This window comes from Mastigoproctus giganteus, chromosome 4, assembly GCF_048544385.1.
Source record: "Mastigoproctus giganteus isolate SK-2022 chromosome 4, ASM4854438v1, whole genome shotgun sequence".
NCBI lineage: Eukaryota > Metazoa > Arthropoda > Arachnida > Uropygi > Thelyphonidae > Mastigoproctus > Mastigoproctus giganteus.
This window is the reverse complement of record NC_143578.1, coordinates 120491594-120516854: the sequence shown is the minus strand read 5'-3', so window position 1 is coordinate 120516854 and position 25261 is coordinate 120491594. Positions and strand designations below refer to the sequence as shown.

General features: G+C 36.1%; 1 protein-coding gene across 2 annotated transcripts in view; it reads right to left on the bottom strand.

Annotated features, from left to right (window-relative positions):
* LOC150087026 (tubulin polyglutamylase complex subunit 2) overlaps positions 1 to 25261 on the bottom strand; it is a 153507-nt gene that overhangs the window by 66777 nt on the left and 61469 nt on the right. For both annotated transcript variants that reach the window (XM_090371756.1, XM_090371755.1), the window contains exon 5: positions 19923 to 20039. In XM_090371756.1, coding sequence (XP_090227882.1) covers positions 19923 to 20039 — 117 coding nt within the window. The remainder of the gene's footprint in view (positions 1 to 19922; positions 20040 to 25261) is intronic.

Here is a 25261-nt window from a genome sequence, read left to right as displayed (position 1 = left end):
TTTTTTCAGTCCGATCTGTACTGGTTAACAGGAGAGACTGCTTCTACAGGGATGGGATACACTTAAATAGAAAGGATGCAAGAATATTTGCTGATGCTATCGAGGCAGTGTTAGGTGGATCGGAAAACTGCTAGCTTGGGGGGATACAAGGACTAATAGATTAACAGTAGCCACTGGCAGAGGTGAAAGTGATTCTTGCACTGCTTCTATTGGAATGAGAAGAAGCCTGGAAAACAAGATGCAGGATATTTCAGAGACTGCTGGAAGTCATTGTGGTACAAGTAAACACATGGGTTGTGTTAGAGTAGCTAAGAATAGGAACAGGTGCATGTATACTTGCGTGTACATCAATGCTACAAGTTTGGTAAATAAATTTGATGAATTTGAGGTATTGCTCAAAAGATCAAAGGCAGATATTGTTGGGATATCAGAGAAATGGTGTCACACAGATATAAGGAATGCAGAACTGGAATTTGGGGAGTACAGTGTGTACAGAAAGGATAGAAAGGACAGGAAGGGAGGAGCGGTTATGCTATTAGTTAAGAAACACATAAAATCCAAGGAAGCGAAGCCAGTCGACATTGCTGGACAGTGCAGTTTCGAGTCAGTTTGGTGTGACATAAGCATTGGGAGATCAAAATTGAGAGTAAGAGTGTGCTATAGGCCTAATGACTCTGATGAGTATAATAAGAAACTGTACAGGGAAATAGAGTGGGCCAGTAAATCAGACAGTCTTATAACGGGGGATTTTAATTTCCCAGATATTGACTGGAATTTGTGGGTTGGTCACTCACACACTAGCAAGGCTTTTATGGATTTATTGGATGATTGTTTTCTACATCAGCATGTTCGGGAGGCAACTAGAGGTAGTAATACTCTTGATCTGATTATCAATAGCGATTCTTCATGCATTAAGAATCTGCAGATAAAGGAACCACTAGGTGGCAGTGATCACAGTGTGCTGAAGTGGGATTTACTCATAGAGGTAACTACCATCATGGGTAAAGGGAAGGATTATTGCTTTCGTAAAGGCGACTATGAGACAGTATTTAAATTCCATACAGTGGAACCACCAACTGATGATGTTACCAACAGCAAATTCAAAATGGGAAGCATTCAAAGAACTTATCTTGGAAGCTACTAGGCTTTACATACCAACTAAGAAATACTGTTCAAGGTTTAGGCCTAAATGGATGTCAGGTGAACTAATGAGACATATGGCAGAGAAGAAAAATGCATGGGATACATATAAATTAATGGGTGACATGGAAGCCTATGATAGATATAAGCTGGTCTGTAACCAAGTCACAAAGGAGATTAGGCAGGCAAAGGCAGATTATGAGAAATCCTTGGCAAAGGATGCAAAGAAAAACAGAAAAGAGTTCTTTACCTATGTAAACTCTAGAAGGAAAGGGATGAATCAGATTGGTCCACTGAATATTGACAGTTCAACAGTTGAGGATCCTGCTCAGGTGGCTAACAAACTAAACAAGTATTTTGCATCAACATTCGCACATGAGTTATTCAGGAAGGGGAATGCCGGAAGTGAAGTAAACTCTGGCAGTGAGGTAGATTATTTTGTAATAACTGAGAGGAAAGTGGAAGAAAAATTGTTGAGGATAAACATAAAAAAGGCACCCGGGTTGGATGGTATCTATCCAGTTATATTAAAGGAGGCAGCAAAGGAAGTAAGCAAACCCTTAGCCATAATTATGAGAGCTTCTTTGGAGTCAGAGGAGGTACCCATAGACTGAAGATGTGCAAATGTGACCCCAATTCACTAAGGAGGTCAAAGGCTGACACAAGTAATTATAGACCTGTGAGTTTAACTTCTGTTCCAGGAAAATTAATGGAGGCACTGGTTAAAGAAGCACTGCAGGATCATCTAGATAAAGACTTCAGTTATAGCTCGGACACAGCATGGTTTTGTCAAGGAAAAGTCTTGCCTGACCAATTTGATTGGATACTATGATGCAGTCACAAAATAACTGGATGCAAGGAATAATTTTGATATTATATATTTGGATCTTAGAAAGGCTTTTGATACTCTTGCACATGGAAGACTTCTGCACAAATTGCAGCAGTGTGGCATTGGAGGCAAATTGCTGCTATGGATAAAGGGTGGTTGAGGGGGAAAAGACAGAGTGGTAATCAATGGACACTGCTCATCGTGGACTAATGTTATTAATGGAGTTCCTCAGGGTTCAGTGTTGGGTCCATTGTTGTTTTCTGTATTTATAAATGATATTGATGATGGTATATCAAGCTTAATGTCCAAGTTTGCAGACAATACAAAGGTTGGCAGGGTTGTTAAGGACACTACTGACGCTATGCTGCTGCAACAGGATCTGGAAAGGTTGAGCAGATGGGCTGAGAGGTAGCAAATGAAGTTTAACATTGACAAATGTAAAGTACTACATATGAGAAACAATAACCCCAGATCAACGTATCAACTCTGTCGTACAACACTGACAGTGGTAGAGAATGAAAAGGACCTGGGGGTAATTTTGCAGGCAGATATGAAGTTCTCTGAGCAGTGCAGACGGGCGGCAAGAGTAGCTCATGGTGTCTTGTCAATGATATACAGGAATTTTTCTAGCAGGGATAAGGAGGTGATTATTCCCTTGTATAAGGCAATGGTCAGGCCACACCTTGAGTACTGTATACAGGTCTGGAGGCCTCATTTCAAGAAGGATGTAGAACTGTTGGAACGAGTACAGAGAAGGGCAACAAGATTAGTGAATGGAACAAAGGGTTGCTCTTACGAAGGAAGGCTCAAGTTTTGTAAATTACAGTGTTTGGAGACTAGGCACCGGCGATGTGATCTGATAGAGGTGTATAATTAATTTAATTTTAATTAAAATTAATTAAAATTAATTTAATTTAAATTAATTTTAATTTAAACATTTAATTTTTTAATTGGCAAGGTAATAAAGGGTAAATTTGTGCTTAATATATCTTTACTTTTATAGCCTGTGGATAATATTCCTCATATTTTCTCTAATTAGAATCGCTGTTTAATAGAATTAAATTTCAATCCACAAACGTGATCACAATGACCTGCGCTTACTACAAATCGTATAGTGAACGGTACTTTACTATGGTGAGTTCATCGTAATGTGATTTGATTGTACAGTGAACTAATTGTAAAGGGGGGGATTACGTTGTATTTTTAACAATTTACATGAAACTTCGGATAATTGGGGCAGCCGCTTAATCGGGCCAAAATGCACTAGTCCCGATGTGTCCCAAATAACTGGAATGGACTGTTTATATATAGTACAAGTGTTACCCCAGTATGAAGCTGCACCTACTTTATTCAAATTCGTTGTAGTAGAGAATGATTGGGAAGCAATTTACAATGAAGAGTGGGTACAGCACATAAGGAATCAGTAGAAAATGGTTTAAGAGTAAAAAGACTACTTTACGTTCTCTACAGCCATCAGGATAGCTACAATTTTGCACTACAAAATTGTAATTATCCTGACAGTTGCATTCCAAAGGGAGCTGCTAAGTTTTGGGTAAAACTGGGAAATCAAAAAGAGTGAACTGTATGGATTTGCGTAACACTGAAATTTGGAAGAGCATTCTTTCCTCACTGTTGGAAATAGTTATCTGTGTATACCACAGGTAACTGCCATGGTAATGTAGCTCTGCTAACATCTGGAATTATGTTATTCATATTTAGTCTCCAACATGCATTTAAGCTTTGTAACCTAATGCTACATGGTTTATTCTGCAAAGGTTTATTTTGATACAAATTATCCCATTTTGGTGTGAACAGGTACTGCCATACGGGATTGTGTGGGAAGTTTCTGAATTTAGCTGTATAGTTTAATAGCCAAGCATGCTGATGAAGGCCTAGTGCGGAGATGTGTGCACTTCCATATAAAAACTCTGAATTCTGAACTAGTGATATAATGAAAGTCGCTAGTGCAATTCATATAACATTGTGATGTACAGGGTTAAGCCATTCTGATAAACTTTGTCTGGCTGAGGTATACAGGAGACCCATAGTCCAGTCGAGATCTAATTAATGAATGGTAGTAGCACGAAATGATCTGCACAACATGAAATAGCAGAAAGTACCCTAAGTAGATTTAGTTTCTTTAGATAGGTTTTATGGAAATGCTTAATATGCTCCAAAAAAAGTTAACTTATTTTTATCCAGTATCAGTCAAGAAATCTAATACCATTTCAAAAAGTAACTGGATGAGAACTGAGTTGTAAGTCTGGATCGGGATATAAATTACATTTATGGCAAAAACGGAGGGCTGTTGTTTTTTTTTTTTTTTTTTGAGAATCAATAACCATTTTTTGTCCACTGAGCAATCCTGTTAATGGTCCCTTGAAGCTGTCTTTCAATTATGTGCATATTTTGAAAATGGTAAGAAATTGCAAGGTTGCCAGCATACAGGTATGTTTTGACTGTGTCAGGAATACATTTGGTAATTGAACTGATCTTGATGGCAAGGAGCATAGCACTAAGCATAGAACCCTGGGGGGGGGGGAAGAGCTCCTTCTTGCACATATGTTTGGAAGAGAACAGAATTAAAACATACTTGAAAGGATCTGTCGCTCAAAAAGTTCTGGACAAATTTTGGAAGAAGCCCTCGAAGACCGGGATGATATAGATCATGAAGAATCTCATATTGCCAGGTTGTCAAAAGCTTTTTCAATATTATGACATATCGCCACTAGGTGTTCATTCCTAAGAAATACATTTTATTTGTTTTATCAACTTTGATCGTACAGGTCGGCCATCACTAATCCGGTTCCACCGCTAATTCGGACATAATTTCCGCGAACGTAATTTCAAATTTCCCCGGTCGGCGCACCGACCTGCCACTACTGTTTTGGTGGTGTTGGTTGCAGCATCAGCTGTCGGTGCGAACTCATAAACACTGGCAAGCTATTCATACTTGTTTCTGTGCATTTATTATTATAACCTGCTCACATTTAATCCCAGCCATGGTTTCAATGCATAAAGGAAGTGCTTCTCGTGATGTAAAGCGAAAACGGTGTACATTGTCCATAACAGATAAAGTTGAACTTCTCAAAAAACTCAACAGCAGTGTGCCTGTGAGAAGTTTCTCTGCTTAGTTGTAAATTCCAGCAATTTCTCTCAGTTCCTCTTATTTTAGTAATTTTCTTTTAGCCATTCCTTTTTTAGATTTTTTTTTTTTTTTTTTTTTTTTTTACAACACACTTGTACAAACTTGCGGAAAAACAACACAATATGATGGATAATACAGTGCGCTAACGAACTTGTTTTCACAAACAATACTGACAAACTCATTGCAACTTTTGAGAGTTTATTTTATCACAATTAGTTTTATTGCAGCGCTCACCGCACGTGCAATAAACTAATCACAAACGACCTTCATATGTATGCCATAATACCGTCACACGTAATAGCCGACACGGCTTCTCAAGAAATAAAGTAGCCTACCGGGCCATGTAGGCCACATATATACGACACACACACACACACGAAAAAAAACAAAAAAAGACACTTTTTTTTGATATTTTAAACGAAAAAACGACAACACTGACATTACAATATTTATTTTAGAATTACTAATCAAATTATTTGCTAAAATTTTTTTGGCTTCTGGGGAATTTTTTTTCTTAAACTAGCTTGGCAGTCAACGTGTTAATTAAAAGTAGGATGAGGTGTTAGCTGTTGGGTAAACTATATGTGCTAATATAACCACCAGTGATCCGGCAAACTCACTAATCCAGCACCCTGCAGGTCCCAACACTGCCGGATTAGTGATGGTCGACCTGTATTGACCTAGCTCTTTCAAAGCTATACTCATTTCGACTTAGAATGTTTTCAGTCTCTAGAAAATATGTCAACCTGGCATTAATTATTTTTTCCTAAATTCATAGTGGACATATTGCTGCAAAGTCACTGTTACAAGAGTTATCAGCATCTGTCCAGTCTATAAGTGGAAACAAGTTTGGGGAGCATTATTGAAAGGTCATTTGCAAAAGTTCACCTTGATAAAAGATGTACATATGTATGTGCGATTGCTGCTGCCATTGTTTAATACTAAACTGTGCTTTTCAAGGAATTTTTCAATAAATTGTCCTCTCTTATCAAGATAGGAGGAACCACATACGGCAATACCTATTCCAATCACCCATGATACCAAAAGATACAAGGTACAGCTGAATAACAAAATTATCCAAATCAGCAAGAGTGCATGAATGATTGGGCGAGATGTATAAAGAAATTACTTTATACAATATTTACTTTATGCTATAATTACTTTGTTTTATTATATTATGTGTTGTTTTACTATTATAGATATTTGAGGGGTCAGATATGTTTCCTGTAGACAAAGAACAGGCTTATATTTGCCAATTAGGTAATATACATTGTTTAAATGTGCTTGGAGTCCTTGCCATTTCCACTAAATGAATGTGTAAAATATTTCGGTTTATCAGGTATGTCTGTTTGTTTATGGGATGTAGTTTGTTTGTACATAGGTGAGTATATGGGATGTGTTAGGGTAACTAGGAATAGGAATAGAAGCATGTATGCTTGCATGTATACCAATGCTAGAAGTATAGTAAATAAATTTGATGACTTTGAAGTGTTGGTCAAGACATCAAAGGCGGATATTGTTGGGATAGCAGAGACGTCGTGTCACACAGATATAAGGAATGCTGAACTAGAATTTGGGGAGTACAATGTGTACAGAAAGGATAGACAGGATAGAAAGGGAGGAGGTGTTATGCTGTTAATTAAGAAAAACATAAAATCAAAAGAAGTGCATCCAGTTGATATAGATGAACAGTGCACTGTTGAGTCAGTTTGGTGTGACATAAGCACTGCAAAAGCAAAAATAAGAGTAGGAGTGTGTTATAGGCCTACTGACTTGAATGAGTACAATGAACAATTGTACAGAGAAATAGAGTGGGCTAGTAAATCAGAATGTCTTATGATGGGGGATTTTAACTTCCCAGATATTGACTGGAACTTGTGGGTTGGTCACTCACACACTAGTCAGACTTTTGTGGATTTATTGGATGATTGTTTTCTGCAGCAGTATGTTCGAGAGGCAACCAGAGGAAGTAATACTCTTGATCTGGTTATCAGCAGTGATCATTCGTGTATTAAGAATTTGCAGATAAAGGAACCACTAGGTGGCAGTAATCACAGTGTACTGATGTGGGATTTACTTAAAGATTTAATTACCATCAGGGGTAAAGGAAAGGGTTTTTGCTTCCGTAAAGGTGAGTACAGTGGTCTCCGACAGTTTCTAAATTCTGTACAGTGGGATCAACTGACGATGTTACCAACAATAAATTCTAAGTGGGAAGCATTCAAGGAATTAATCGTGGAAACTACTAAAAGTTTCATACCTATTAAGAAATATTGTTCAAGGTTTAGGTCTAAATGGTTATCTAATGAACTAATGAGACTCATAACAGAGAAGAAAAATGCATGGGATGCATATAAATTATCAAGCGACTCAGAAGCCTATGGCAGATATAAGCTAGTTTATAATCAGGTCACAAAGGAGGTCAGGCAGGTGAAGGCAGATTACGAGAAATCCTTGGCAAAAGATGCTAAGAAAAATAGCAAGGATTTCTTTACTTATATAAACTCTAAAAGAAAGGGGATGAATCTCATAGGTCCACTTGACATTGATGGTTCGACTGTTGATGATCCTGCTAAAATAGCAAACAAACTGAATGAGTATTTTGCATCTACATTCACACATGAGGAATTATTAAGGTTTGAAAATGGCAGAAGGTTATCAAATTGTAGTAGGATACTTAATGATTTTGTAATAATTGAGAGCAAAGTGGAGGAGAAATTGTTGAAGTTAAACATAAGAAAAGCACCTGGGGTGGATGGGATCTATCCAGTTATATTAAAGGAGGCGGCAAAGCAACTAAGCAAACCCTTAGCCATAATTATGAGAGCATCCTTGGACTCAGGGGAGGTTCCCACGGACTGGAGATGTGCAAATGTATCCCCAATTCACAAAGGGGGATCGAAGGGTGACACGAGTAATTACAGACCAGTTAGTTTAACTTCTGTTCCGGGTAAAATAATGGAGTCACTGGTTAAAGATGCATTGAAGGATCATCTAGACAAGACTGCAGCAATAATTCAGACACAGCATGGATTTGTTAAGGGAAAGTCTTGTCTTACAAATTTGATAGGATATTATGATATGGTTACAAAGGAACTGGATGCAAAAAAATAATTTTGATATTATATATTTGGATTTCAGGAAAGCTTTTGACACTGTTGCACATGGAAGACTTGTACAAATTGGAGCAGAATGGTATTAAGGATAAGTTGCTACAATGGATAAAAGGATGGTTAAGTGGGAGAAGACAAAGGGTGGTAATCAATGGGTGCTGCTCTTCGTAGACTAATGTTATTAGTGGAGTCCCACAGGGTTCGGTGTTAGGTCCACTGTTGTTTTGTATATTTATCAATGATATTGATGAAGGTATATCAAGCTTAATGTTGAAGTTTGCAGATGATACAAAGGTTAGCAGGATTGTTAATGATAGTAATAGCAGTGTGCTACTGCAACAGGATTTAGATAATTTGGGCAGATGGGCTAAGAAGTGGCAACTTAAGTTTAACCTTGACAAATGCAAAGTACTGCATATGGGTGGAAGTAACCCCAGAGAAACGTACCAACTGTGTGGTACTACACTTAAGTTGATAGAAAATGAAAAAGACCTGGGAGTAATTGTGCAGTCAGATATGAAGTTTTCTGAGCAATGCAGATAGGCTGCCAGGGCAGGTCATGGGGTTTTGTCAATGATATATAGGAATTTTGCTAGCAGGGAGAAGGAGGTGATTGTCCCTCTATATAAGGCAATGGTCAGGCCACGACTTGAGTACTGCGTACAGGTCTGGAGGCCTCATTTTAGGAAGGATGTAGATTTACTTGGGTGTGTACAGAGAAGGGCAACAAGATTGGTGACGGGAATGAAGGGATCCTCTTATCAAGAGAGGCTTAAGTTCTGCAAATTGCAGTGGCTGGAGACTAGGCACCTGCGCGGTGATCTGATTGAGGTGCATAAGGCCTTGAATGGGTTGAGCACGCTGAATTCTGATGGGAATCCTTCCACTTGTTCAGATTACGAATCTAAGGGGGCATAAATTCAAATTAAGAAAGGACAGATGTAGAATAGATGTCCGGAAATTTGCCTTTAGCCAGTGGGTGGTTAATTGCTGGAACAAACTTCCATCTGTCAGTGTGGAAGTTGATAGGTTGAATAAATTTAAGGAGGAACTGGACAGGCATTTGGAGGGAATGGTGTGATTTTTTTTTTTTTTTTTTGGCTGATGCTGCATAAGCTCATACACTTGCTTTCTTGCATCACCTGCCACTACTACTACTACTACTTGTCTACTTTGTTTTCTCCCCTTTTGGAAATAGTGGTAAGCTGATGTCCATGTCCTCTTCTGCACGAATTTCAAGAAGTGGATCATCCACATGTGCTTTTTCATATGTATTCATGGTATCAGTAATGGATTTTTGTTCATCCCTTTCAGAGTTTCTTGTTTGCTCTACTACTTGCTGTGCTGCATTTTTATCTGGCAGCATCGTAATGGTGCATTTACCAAATAAGTTTTATTCTGCTGGGTAGGTATTTCTTTTAGTGAGGAAAGGACTGATCTTGTCCAGATATTGAAATGATTGGGGACAATTGAATAATCAGTCTGTATTGTTATGGAGCATCACTTTTGCACAATATAGGAAAGTATAGGAAAGCGATTTGGTAGACACTAAAAACTGTTCCTTTTTTCTTGGTATGTCACTTTGTGTTTGAATTTGTACATTTGAATATTCTTTTCTTTTTGCCATTGGATGCACTCCTTTGTTTATGCTGAATAATTTCCCTGACAGGTTGGGCAATACTGTGATTTTTTAGTGTTTTCCACCAACCATGGAATAAAACGAAAGAAGAAACCAAAATTTTTTAAAATATTTAATATTTACAATAAATTATTTACAAACAATATTACTAATAGTAATTTTAAAATAAAATAAAACAACTGTGATATACAAGATAATAATAAAATGCCGAATTTAAAATGCAATAAAATATACTGGTTAAAATCGCTAAAATACTAACTGAAGCTTTCAAAGGCTTCTGCCTTCTTTCTCAACAGTGTTGGGCAATGTTGCACTTCAGTACTGCAGTCAGTGTGAATATGTTCTTTTGAACCACAGGAGGCACAAGTAGTAACACTCCTGCAGACTGCTTGAGAGTACCCAAATTTTTGGTACGCACTTAAAACTGGACTGAGTTGAATGAAGAGTGCATGAATTATTAGGCAAGAAGTATAAAGAAATTACTGCTACTGCTATCCCGACCATAATATGAGCAGCAACTGCTTCTAAAGATATTTGCAGAGGGATAGGTCTAGAGGGTGTTCTAGAGTTTACTAGCAATGCTACTCCTCCATGAGTGAATAATGTCAAATTTTGCATCTTAGATAGAAAGTTTTTGCAGTTGACGGTAGAATTGGTGTTTTAACAATTGTGTAATAACAATTGTCTGAGTTGGAGTAAGTATGCAATCTTTCGTGATGACTATCCTTTTAGCATATATTCATTTTGCTTACTTAGTTTTTGAAAGATCTCCTCCTTGGATACAACATTAACGAAATCCCATTCTGCAATCCTTTAGAGGAGTTCAGAATGGTATGAAGGATTTACATCTTTGTAGAAATTCCACCAAATGTCGATATTTTTAAGACTTTCTTAGTGTTTATGTTCAGATAGAGTATCTTATCTCTACTAGAAGGTCTCCAGATTTTGGTCTTCAAATGATTTTTAGAAGGCCAGCCACATTTTCAAGACACTTTTTGAATTAAAAATGGGGAGAGCTTACTTATGGACAGTCTGTCAAGGAGTGCAGTATTAGAAAAAGAAGAAAAGGACTTTCAGTTGCATCTTTTTTCTGCCTCTTTGTATTCATTCATCTCTGTTCAACAGATCTGAATAAAGAGACTCTTATGTGGTATGTCTGTTGTCCATCGATGCTCCTTTTAGTTCCAGAAGAACAATTTTCTTCTCCCAGGTTTTAGGCTAAGCCACATGGAGGCAGCAATGCCACAAGGGACCAAACAGTTGTTGAAATTGTAGAGCTGGTTAGTAAAATTAACAGATATATATATATATATATATATATATACACACTAATAAAGGAAAGGCAAATTTCCTTTATGGGTTCTTAGTTGTAAGCACAGAACCACTTGAAGAAACAAAAGAGAAAATGGCACTAGAAAAGAAATAATATTATATTGCTTGAAGAGAGCACCTATATATTGCAGGAAGAAAATCAGTTGGCACTCAGGGCACTGTCACCAGTACTGATGAAATAAACAGTGTTGGCCAGCAGCACGTGGGCAAAGATCACAAGGAGTGAACTTGTCACTATCTGTGATAATCAGCAAGCATACAAGGCACAAACTTCACTGAAACACATTAATTGAATCTTGAGTTAAAATTTGCATGTCTCATATGAAATATCAATTTCATTAGCAAATTCGAAGATAGTGAAACATCAATCACTCCTGATCGGATCACAAATATAAGCAATCGAAGTTGAAGCAACTGGTTTATTTAAGTTGAAGGTGGCCAGGGCATAGAGTCATATTCGATGGACCACAGCCCTCTTTAAACTCTGCACACCACCGAAAAGTCTTTAGTACATAGCATCTTCTCTAAAAGGTGATTTTAATATTTCATGGATTTCTGTTGAATTTTTCCCTAATTTGAAACAAAATTGATGCAAATTCACTACTTGGTAAACTAATTTATTTATTTTAAAATACAGTGAAAAACATAAAACACCTATTCATTATGAAACATGCAAATTCAAATTTACTGGAGATAAACAGTTGATTTGTGTGAATGAGTCTAGATGAGTCACCAAACCTGTTGCAACAATTCACAGCTCACCACAATGCTTCAATCTCGAGATACAAAGTCAATCACCAAACTTTTACATTAAATCTTGCAAGCAGAGGTGAACATGATTCTTGCACTGCGTCTATTGGAACATGTAGCAGCCTGGAAGGCAAGGTGTTGATGATTTCAGACCTGTTGTGGGTTGTCACAGAACAAATGAATACATGGCCAGTATTAGAATAACTAAGACTAAGAACAGGTCCATGTATACTTGCATGTACACTACTCCTAGGAGCATTGTAATTAAATTTGATGAATCTGAAGTACTGATTAAGTCATCAAATGCAGACATTGTAGGGATAGCAGAAATGGTGCACACTCAGACACAAATGATGATGAATTTGAATATAGAGAGTACAATGTATACAGCAAGGAAAGAGGACAGAAGGAAGGGGGTTATGCTCTTAGTTAAGAAGCATATTAAATCTAATGCAGAGCATCCAGTTGACAAGGGTGGCTAATGCAATGTTGAATCAGTTTGGTGTCAAGACCACTGGGAAAACGAAAATGAGAGGAGGAGTATGCATGACTATGATCAGTATGCCAAACAACTATACTGAGAAAACAGAGCAGGTCAGTAAATCAGGAAGTCTTATAAGAGGGAATTTTAACTTCTAGATGTTGACTGGAATTTGTGGTCTGGTCACTCACACACCAGCAAGACTTTTGTGGATTTATTGGTAGTCTGTTGTCTACAGCAGCAAGTTAGAAAGGCAATAAGACCCAGTAAGGGCCACTGAACACAGTGTAGTGATGTGGAAGTTACTTAACAACATAACTATTGTCAAGGGTAAGGGGAAAAGCTTTTGCTTTCATAAGAGTGACTGCAGTGGTCTTGGACTGTTTTTAAATTCTATGCTGTGGGAATAACTCATGACATTAACAAGAGCAAATTCTAAATGGGAAGCATTCAGGGAAATAACTAGAATTTGCTAGGCTTTTCATACCAACTAAGAAATATGTTCAAGGCTTAGACTTAAATGGATGTTAGATGAACTGATGAAATTTTTAGCATAAAAGAAAAATGTGTGAGAGGCATATACGAGGGGTGCATACTGATGCAAGATCTTATCTTAATTGTCATCATCTGAATCTTCTGTGGATTTTTCCTTCTCAAAATACTCTCCTTTGAACTTTACACACTTTTGCCACCATCGCAAGCCTGACGTAGCTGAGTAGTCAGGAGCATGAGTGCAGTAGCATGCGTTCTTTGAGTGGACCGGGGTTCAAGCCTGTGACTACTAAATACGATTAACACTTGTATTGGTGATTTATTTTAAAACTCCACTGACCTGGTGGCCAGGCTGGAGTATAAACAAGAACATATATTATTAAATGCTTCTTACAAGCCATTTTTCGAAAGACTGCAAAATACTTCCGTTGTGGCTCTGCATCATTTTCGGACATGAACACTTGCTTTTCTGAGTGTTCTTCAGATGTGGAAACAGGTAGAAATCACACGGAGCTAAGTACAGTGAATAAGGGAGATATGGCAGAACCTCAACACCTACAGCAGTGATCACTGACTGCTCAATATTAGCCATACGGGCCTGGCATTGTCTCGATGAAGAAACCACTTCATACTGGAAAGTTCTGTCACACCGAAATATGGCCGTCCTACCAAGATACTCATTACCATATGTTTCATTCATCTCTAACTGTTTCCGATACATTTAAGCCTTGTCTGACACAATAACAAATCTCACATCGCTGTTCAATCTGTATGTCCGACATGATACCTACTTCAAAATGATCATCAATACTGGCATGCACACACACAGTCTGCTTGGTAGCAATCAGGGAGAGTGCCGCTAGTGGCAGTTATGGAATGTTCGTGCGGTAAACATGAAATCTTGCACCAGTCCATGAATTAAATTATCACCCCTCGTAAATTATCCGATAACACAGCAGCCTGTGGTAGATATAAACTAGTCTGTAATCAAGTCACAGAGGTAATTAAGAAAGCTAAGGCAGATTACGAGAAGTCTTTGACAATGAATGCAAAGAACAGCAGCAAAGACTTCTATGCTTATATTAATAATATAAGGAAAGGGTTGAATCACATAGGTCCACATGATGTCAGTGGATTAACAGTTGATCTCAGGTTGCTGATAAACTGAATAGGTATTTTGCATCAACAATCACACATGAGGAATTCTTTAGTAAAGGGGATACCAGAAGTTTATTAAACTGAAAGGGGGGGGGGAATTAAATGATTTTGTGATAATGGAAAGCAATGCAGAAAATTGTTGAAACTAAACACAAAAAAGCATCTGAGATAGATGGGATCTATCCAATATTTCAGTGTGACAGAACTTTCCAGTATGAAGTGGTTTCTTCATCGAGACAATGCCAGGCCCGTATGGCTAATATTAAGGAGGTAGCAAAGAAGGTAAGCAAAATTTTAGCCATAATTAAGAGATCGTCCTTGGATTCAGAGTAGATCCCAATGGAATGGGGATGTGTATCAATAATTCACAAAATGTATCAATAATTCACAATAATTCACAAAATGTATCAATAATTCACAAAGGAGGATCAAAACATGACACGAGTAATTACAGATATGTTAACTTAATGTCTGTTGCAGGGAAAATAATGGAGTCACTGGTTAAAGAAGTAATGCAGGAATGCAATTATACTGTAGTCACGGCATTGAGTTGTTAAGAGGCAACCTTGTCTGACCAATCTGATTGGATACTACGATGCAGTGACTAAGCAACTGGATTTAAAAAATAATTTTGATATCATATACTTGGATTTCGGGAAGGCTTTTTATATTGTTTCACATAAAAGACTGCTGTACAAACTGGAGCAGTGTGACATTAAGGGCAAGTTACTGCTATGGATAAAGGGATGATTAAGTGGAAGAACACAGAGAATGGTTATCAATGGGTACTGCTCTCTTAGTGGAGTCCCGCAAAGTTCAGTGCTGGGACCCATTGTTATTTTCAATATTTATTAATTATATTGATGAAGGTATATAAGGTTTAATGTCTAAGTTTGCAGATGATACTAAATTTGTTAGAGTGGTTAATGACAGTAATCAAAGCAAGCTATTGCAAGATCTAGACAAAATAGGCTGATTAGCTTTAGAAATAACAGAGGAAGTTTAACATTGTCAAAGGCAAGGTGCTGCATATGGGTAGATTAACATACCAACTGTGCGGTTTTACACTCAGCATAGTGGGAAATGAAAATGACATCAGGGTAACTGTGCAATCAGATATGAAGTTCTACGAGCAGTGCAGACAGGTTTATGTTATTAAATATATATATTACGTTATCACGTTTATATTGTTGTTGAGTTTAACGACATAGGCTGCTAGGGCCATATTGTGTCTTTCTAATGGTGAATATAAAATATTAACTTCATTGTAATATCAGTTATATTTTATGGTATATTCCTTTATGATTTAGGAAAGTAAATAGTTCTTTTTTATTAAGTTCATCTCCCAGAATTTGCAATAAATTTATTGATGACTGTATTAGCAATTGATTTAAAGGTGTTTAAGCAGATATTTTGAAATTGAGGACAGTCCACTAACAAATGGCGAATGGTCAGTTTTACTTGACACGATGTACACTGGGGAGCACTGTCATTAGTTCACGTTTATATTATTAAATATATATATATATTATGCTATTAAGTTTACATTATATGCATTACATTACTAAGTTTATGTTATACCATTATGTTTGTAAAATTGAATGTTAATTCTAATAGCTAATAAAATTATCTACTAATTCCAATTTACATGATTTGAACTTTCAAGATACCGATAGTAGACTGTCGAAATAACAGCACATTGAGATTGGATGTTTATATACAGCACAGATTTCTTATAGTGCCGAAAAAAAGAAAATTGCAAGTCACATAAACTGTATTGTTTGTGTTTGCCATTTTGAAAGTGAATTCTGTACTAATATCAAGGGTTATACTTAAAAACTACAATACTTAAAATTAAAAACCCTCTCACTATGGCTCCTAAAGTTAATAAACCTCATACAGAGAAGAAAAGAAGAACAACATTAAAGCTTAGTGACAAACTTAATGTAATCCTAATTATATTAGGTTCACCCGGAAAGTTAATTCATATACCCACGTGTATTGTGTCTGTAAATTGAGTGCGCTCTCTGGTTGATTTGCCTGTTTTGCTGGACAAAAAAACCCTAGTTTCTGGGGAAAAAGAATTTCTACCAACACCTGAGACCGACTAACTCTGTCACAGAGTGAAAAAGGTCGGCGAAGGTAAAGAAAGCCAACATGAGAACCATGGCAAACTACTAGAAACTTACCGGTCAAACTGGTTTGTCGCTACTGCAGTGTCTCCCTGCATTCTTGGTAAACAGACGGTGCGTGTGTTATCAGTATTGGCAATAGAAGTCGAGAATGATATACTGATTGACAGGTAGATGTGACAGACAATAACATCATAGTGTTAAGTGATTCATTGACATTATGAGATATATATATATATATATATATAAAGAATCTTTCTTTCTTTTCATATTATTTCCTAACCTAAAGTTAGGTTAGGAAATATAAGGAAACCATTTCCTATTATTCCATAAACTAACCTTTAAAGTTAGCTAAGGAAACCTTTTTCTATTATTTGCTAACCTAACATTTAAGGTCAGGTTATGAAATATAACAAAAAATAAAGAAATCTTTTCCACTACGGCAAAATGTGACAAGATATATTCATGCCTAATCAACGATACAAAGGTTCTACATATATTAAGTAGTAACTTAAAAATCTCTAGCTAAATTTAAAAATAAACTAATGAATGAGATTTCTCTTACCAAGAAAGCATTAGCATTAGTGGTGCATATGATGCAAGAAAGCTAACTTATACAGCATAAAAAAAAAAAAAACTTCCCATTTCACCTATCCATTCTCTCCAACAGTTTCTCTAGTTCTTCCATGAATTTATTTCACCTATCAACTTCCACAACAACAGATATATTTGTTCAAGCAAACAACCACCCGCAGACTTTTGCACATCTAAACTGCAACCATTCTTCCCCAATTTGAATTTTTTTCACCTCGTGTGTAGCTGGAGCATGAGGAAGAATCCTGTAAGCAGTGAGCTTGCTCAATCCATTCAAAACCTTAAACACCTCAATGATATCATCTCACAAGTGCCTAGTCTGCAGATGTTGCAACTTGCAGAACTGAAGCCTTTCTTGGTAAGAGCAACCATGTTGCCCTTCTCGGTACTCACTCCAGCAGTTCTACAACCTTCCTAAAATGAGGATTCCAGACATGTATGCAGTATTCAAGATATGGCCAGACCATTGCATTCATAAAATGGGATAATCACCTCCTTATCCCTGCTAGCAAAATTCCTGTATATCATTGACAAAACTCTATGAGCTTTCTGCACTGCACAGAGAAGTTCATATCTCTTTGAATGATTACTCCCCAGGTCTTTTTTCATTTTCTACAAAATTGTGTGTAGTACCACACAATTTTGTAGAAAATTGCTGGTATGTTACTGTGTGGTTACTGCTACCCATACGCAGTACTTTGCATTTGTCAATGTTAAATTTCAGTTACCATTTCTCAGCACATCTTCCTAACTTTACTAGATCCTGCTGCAGTAGCATACTGTCATTAACTACCCAGCCAACCTTTATATCATCTGTAAACTTGGACATTGAATCTGACATGCATTCATCAATGTCATTGATAAATATAGAAAACAACAATTGGCCCAACACCAAACTCTGGGACTCCACTAATAACATTAGTGCACGAGAGCAGTGTCCACTGATTACCACTCTCTGTCTTTTCTTATTCAATCATCCCTTTATCCATAGCAGCAAATTGTCTCCTTAATGCCACACTACTCCAATTTGCCAATATTTTATGCACAACAGTATCAAAAGCTTTCCTGAAATCTAAGTATAGGATATCAAAATTATTTTTGTGTCCAGTTCCTTTGTAACCACATTGTAGTATCCAATCAAATTGGTCGACAAGATTTACCCTTAACAAACCCATGCTGTGTCTGAAGTATAACTGCAGCCTTATCTAAATGATCCTGCATTACTTCTTTAGCCAGTGACTCCATTATTTTCCGTGGAACAGAGTTAAGTTAATAGGTCTGTAAATACTTGTGTCGCCCTTTGCGAATACATTTGCATATCTCTGGTCCATGGGGAATTCTCCTAAATCAAAGGATGCCCACCCGTGTGAATGTAATGTAAAATACTCAGTTTGTCAGCTATCTGAGCATATTCATAAACAGTCGAACCATCAATATCAAGTGGACCAATTTGATTCATCTCCTTCCTTTTGGTATTTACATAAGTAAAGAAGTCTGCTGTTTTTATTTGCATCCTTTGTGAAGGATTTCTCATAATCTGTCTTTGCTTGCCTAACCACCTATATGACTTGATTAATGCCTAGTTTATATCTACCATATGCTTCTGTGTCGCCTGATACATGTCATGCATGTTTCTTCTCTGCCACGATTCTCATGAGTTCACATGACATCCATTTAGGCTTATACCTTGAACAGTATTTCTTAGTTGGTATATAAAGCCAAGTAACTTCTATGATTAATTCCTTGAATGCTTCCTATTTAGAATTTGCTGATGATAATATCATCAGTTGGTCCCATTGTATAGAATTTAAAAACACCACTGTAGTCATATTTACAAAAGCAAAAACCATTCTCCTTTCCCTTGATGGTAGTTACATCTTTAAGTAAATCCAACATCAATACATTGTTATCACTGCCATTATTTTGTCTGCAGATTTTTAATGCATGAATAATCTGCTGATAATCAGATCAAGAGTATTACTCCCTCTTGTTGCATCTCTAACATGGTTCTCTAGTAAACAGTCATCCAAGACATCCACAAAAGTCTTGCTGGTGTGTGGAATATTGAGTGGAACTTGTGAGTTTCAGATACTGACTGGAACTCACAAGCTACATCAATATATGATTTGATTTTTTTTTTTTTTTTTTGATTTGGTAGTTGTTGGCGCATCAGCTTCTGTGGCCATATTGCACCTCCCAAGGTTTTTGCAGTACTTTGATCCAAGCCCGAGGCGGGAATCGAACCCGCGACCTTTGGGTTGCCGGGCAGGTACTTTCAATGAATGAGATGCTGGCCAAAAGAAAACTTCCTACAATCTAGTCTGAACTTCTTACCTGTAATTTTAATTTATGGCCCCTATGTCTTCAGCTATGGCAAACATGATGGAAGAAGACAGGTGAAATGATTCAAGAGGGCTAGTGCAAGGACTTTCTCACCAGCTATTTTTAAACTCATGACATATACTGTAGGCTTTCAATACCCTATAATGGAGCAGGCACATGATGTGCAGAACTTCCATATGTTTGAACTGTAGGGTTTCAATGCCCTAAAATGGAGCAGCACACAAAGTGCGGAACTTCAATATGTTATAATGGAGCAACTGTAATTATCTATACAGTATGTAAATAGTGGTGGGTTTGTCAGGAAAGCTGGCTGAGACCGCCCTGTACAATAAATAAATAAATAAATAAATAAATAAATAAATAAATGAGATTAAGAATAGGGGTGCTGCAGACTTACTTAACAAGTAGAGGACAATGTTGAAAAAAAAGTCGTGAGTTAGGGCTAAATTTGAAAGTGTCTGCATTTCTGTAGAAAGGCAAAAAATTTCTACAGGAAGACAATGAGGAAATTCAAAGGTTAGCTGGATAGGAACCCATGTAAGAGGGGAAACAAATAAGACAAATAGGTAGTTTATTTTATTTTATCATTTATTTATTTTTATTTTATGTTATTTACTATTGTTATTTTTTGTTGCTAGTATTAATATTGCTTTAATATTGCTAGTATTAATACAAATAAAAATTCCTTTGAATCACTGATGAGCATTCAAAAAGTTCTATCAATAATTACAAAATGAAGGACACAAAAAAGCATGTACGTATGATCATCACCTTGCTGTGACTGATATACAAGGCACACTTTTCCACTTCCCTGACAATTATCCAGTAAGAAAGCCTGGCATTTCTTCTTGAACTTGGGCTTTGGTGGTACATCTAAATCTGTAATCTCTGTAAATAAAAAAATAAACATTATATATATAACTGTGGAAATTTGCATAAAATCTTAATAAAATATTTAAAGGCATAATACCAGACCAGGTTAATAATATGATATGCACTATTAGTCTAACTTTCAAATCAGAAACACATGCATCTTTTTGCTAAGCATAAATTAATTAGCATTGACTATTCCAATGAAGTAAATTTCATGTCACAAATCATGTCACCTTACTATATCTTAAAGATTTTGTGGTTATCAAGGAGGAACTACACAAAAATGTGTGTCTGTCACAAAAATTGACAAATTCAGCATCAATATTCTAAAAATTTATGTAATGTGACTAACTGGCCAAATGAAAATTTGAGTACTTTGCCACATTCAAAAAAGTGTCATGTAACACTGAAAACATTACATAAGACAATGCCTTAAATTTTTTATAGATGGATTTTATAATGATGCTGAACACAGAAATATGAAAAATGCAAATTCATTAGTTTTTCTAAAGAACACAAAAAATGCCTCTAATTTTTTTAAAAATATAACTATCATGGATTTTTAAAGCTGTTCTTAGCAACCAAAGGAACGTTCTCACAAGCAAGTTCTCAACCTGCACATGCAACATATGATAGTATAACAGCTCTTAGAAAGTAAATTCCAAATAAATTCATTCAAAGTATAATTCATATGCATAATGCTCAAGTTCACAATATAGTATATATATATATATATATATATATACGATACCAAACGCAGTTAGAAGGGTCACTCAGTGTTATCTACCTTGTTAAAACAAAGAAACAACACATCCTAATTTTTTAAATTTTCAGTATGTACACAGAATCTCAATATGTATCCTCCATTTTGAGGGCAAAGAGGAAATACCTGAAAAAAAGAAGCTGATATTCTGGTCTCTGACAAAGCCATTTGCAACTTTGTTGAGATTGTCATCTACATGGGCATCAACTTAAAAGTTGATGTTCATGCAGACATTTCTTCAGATTTCTGAAGAGGAAATAATCACTGGCAGCCAGGTCTGGACTGTAGGGTGAGTGGCTTAACTCCTGGAATCTGCAATTTCTCAGAGCAGCAATTGTTCTATGGGACTAGTGCACAGGAGCAGTCAATAAAAAGCAGGACACCTCATATCAGCTTCCATCTTCTCTGTTCCTTTATGGCTCCCCTCTTAAATTTTTGAGAACAGCAGCACAGGCATCTCCAGTGATTGTTTTCTGATATGTCATGTAGTCTATCAAAAGAATTCCTTCCATATCCTAAAAGATGGTGGCCATAGTCTTCCCAGAATAAGGTCAAATCCTCAATTTTCGGGGAATGATGACCCACGGTGTTTCTGTTTCATGGACTCCTGTTTTGTTTCCAGATCTCAGTAATGAATCCATGTCATCACTAGTTAGATATTTAGAAAGAAATCATTGGGGATCTGCATCATTCGTATGTAAATTTTACTCATAAATTTTAGCTAGTTTCTGAAGAGATGTGAATATTTGTGGCACCTAGTGAGAACTACTTTGACCCCTCACATATTGCATTCTCTGGCAATCACAGGCACTTTGATACATCTAAACTGCATAGCCAGGTTTAATTTTTCTGCACATATTTGGAACTGCCAATTCCATTGGTCATCTTGAATGGGGGATAACCTTCTATGGATTCTTGGCACCTCTGCTTAAACCAAAATTAAATCTGGTATTCAGAAGGTGCATCATCACCATACATAGATTTCATGCATTCACAAATAACTTTTGTTCCATTCCCTTCTTTTGTCAAAAATTCGATGATGGCTCAATACTCAAATTTCACGACATTTACAGTTTTCCTTTAGGTTGGCTACTTTAGATCTGTTCTTCTGTACTTCACTGTATTGAGGTAGGCCTATATAAATAAGATGCAGACATTTATGAGAATGTAGCAAAACAACATTTTTTTATATATACATGTATATCAAGCACATTTAATCAAGATAGATAACTTAATGAATACCACCTTTTTGACCTTACATGACAATTTAACATGCAAGCCATTAGACAGTATCAACCACAACAATTATTATATGAACACAGTCAATAATCTGAGAAGAATTTTAAGAATCAAACTGAAACATACATACAGTGAACAGTCAGTTCACTCTTAATAAAAAATAGTCTGGAAGCCTCATTTTAAGAAGGATGTGGAACTGTTGGAACAGGTGCAGAGAAGAGCAACAATGTTAGCTAAGGAGACAAAAGGATACTCGTACCATGAAAGACTTGTTCTTCAAATTTCAATGCTTGGAAGCTAAGCACTTGTGAGGAGACCCAATTGAAGTCTTTATGACTTTAGTAAACTAAATGCTGATGGCATCCATTAAACATACAAAAGGGAACATAAGCTTAAATTGATAAAGGATGGTTGTAAGATAGATACATAAAAATTTGCTTTCAGCCAGAGATTAACTGAGCATTGGAACAAACTTCCATCTGATGTTGTGGAAATGGGCAGGTTGAATAAATTTCAGAAATAATTAGAGGGTATGGATACTAATGTTTTGCACTGACATTGTACTTCAGGAGGTAAGCAAGCAAAATCTAAAACATATTGTTCAGGTCATACCTTGTATTCAGGTTGATGGCCTTGAAACTCAGCAAAAATAATTTTATAAAATTTATGTGATAGACTATAGGCCTGAGAGAGAGAATTCTGATACTGAAGTAATGTTTTATTAGAGATCAAGCAGAGACATTCAAAATTAAGTTTTTTTTTTTTTCACGAGAGATGTAAACACTTTTCAAAAAGTTTTGCATACTGATTTCAAATATACTCTGTTTTTTTTTCCAGCATCTCTAATTTTTGTTATACAAAATGTAATATCAGTACAAATTAATTTATGGCAATTTCCTTACAAAAAAAACCTGGTTACAATTACATTTTTCTCACCATACACATTAATTGAAATTGATATAGGAAACACATATACTGTAAACTTGATATTGAAATATATATATATATATATATATATATATATATATATATATATATATATATAATCCAAATATACTAGTGTTAAATTGTAAGATATATATATATATATAAATATATTAAGTGTTACTATTATATAAAAATAAAAATAAAAACAAAATGTTACATATAGAACTAACCGATTAATGCCATCAAACGATAGAACATTACATCGGACGTTAGGTATGTCCAAATTATATAAGTTAACGTAATGCAAGTAACTTTGCATATTTAACTTTGTAACTTTGCATATTTTTTCATGTATGCTGGAGGTACGGTTGAAGAATGGTTACATCAATTTTCAAACGATGAGGTACTTGCATTACGTTAACTTATATAATTTGGATATATATATATGCAAGTAACTTTGCATATTTAACTTTGTAACTTTGCATATTTTTTCATGTATGCTGGAGGTACGGTTGGAGAATGGTTACATCAATTTTCAAACGATGAGGTACTTGCATTACGTTAACTTATATAATTTGGATATATATATATATTTCATTGAATATATATATATATTCAATAATGTAAACTTCGTAGCATAACCAAAGTAAGTGTTCTTACTTAGGATAAAAGTTTAGTGTAGTATTTTTAATTATACTGAATTTGAATCAAAATCATGCCTCGGACCAGAGCCGCAAAGCAAAGAGCTCAAGGAAGTGGGAGTGCCATTGCTTGGATGAGAACTAAGGGTGGTGGTTTTCTTCTGAATCACAGCCTTATGAAAAGTACTGATTGTTTCATGTTTTTGGACTATCAGGATCAGGACTTGATATTGCCAATATATATATATACAGTCGATTTCGGTTATTTGGGACACATCGGGACTAGTGCATTTTTGCCCGATTAAGCGGCTGCCCCAATTATCCGAAGTTTCACGTAAATAGTTAAAAATACAATCGCCCCCCCTTTACAATTGGTTCAGTGTACAACCAAATCACGTTACAATGGAGTCACCATTGTAAAGTACCGTTCACTATACAATGTGTAATAAGCGCCGGTCATTGTGATAACGTTTATGAATTGAATTTTAATTCAATTAAACAGAGATTCTAATTAGCGAAAATAGGAGGAATATTATCCACAGGCTATAAAAGTAAAGATATATTAAGTATAAATTTACCTTTATAACCTTACCAATTAAAAAATTAAATGATCCGTGAAATTCGGAAGAATATACGTGACAATTGGAAGAATTAATACGTAGTAATATGTACATACTAACTAAACTAGTTGACATTCCTGTTCACTGTCATTTGTGGGTGGGGGCTAAAATTTAAAACAGTAAAAAGATAAGAAATCAATAACAAAGAACACGGCACACACAAATTGCAAGTAACACGATACGTGCAAATGAGAACGGAGTAACAAATTACGAAGCTTTAAAAATAGGAATAAAGAGAAGATAATGAAAATAATTTTTTTTATATGATTGAAGATTCCATAGAAGTGTAAACACATTTTACCATAATAACCCACAGAATTCCAGCTGTCGGTATTATCGCAAATTCAATAAGATCGAGTTTACTATCAGTTTATGATAGATTGCACTAACACAAAAGCCCAATAAACAGGTGACTGCTAATTGTTTTTATTATTTTATGGTTGTGACCTCCAGAAATCGGATCGAACTACGTGGTACGGTCGGAGACAATCGTAGGGTAACCTTCAGTGCTGCGGTCTCTTGCCCCGATTAAATGGCATTTTGTCCCAATTAAGCAAAATAAACCCTGACTATTTTCTTGATTGGGTTCTGTTTTTTAAGATTTGCCCCAAATAAACGGCTGCCCCGATTAACCGGTGGCCCAAATAACCAGAATCCACTGTATATATTCAATAATGTAAACTTCGTAGCATAACCAAAGTAAGTGTTCTTACTTAGGATAAAAGTTTAGTGTAGTATTTTTAATTATATTGAATTTGAATCAAAATCATGCCTCAGACCAGAGCCGCAAAGCAAAGGGCTCAAGGAAGTGGGAGTGCCATTGCTTGGATGAGAACTAAGGGTGGTGGTTTTCTTCTGAATCACAGCCTTATGAAAAGTACTGATTGTTTCATGTTTTTGGAGCTATCAGGATCAGGACTTGATATTGCAAAGGGGGATGTCTTTGTGTGTACTCAACATAAAGTGTGAGAAAGGTGAAAACTCAGTGTTGTTATGGGCCTTTATGAGAGCTTGAGGAACAGGGTGAATGCCCTCAAAAGATTTAAA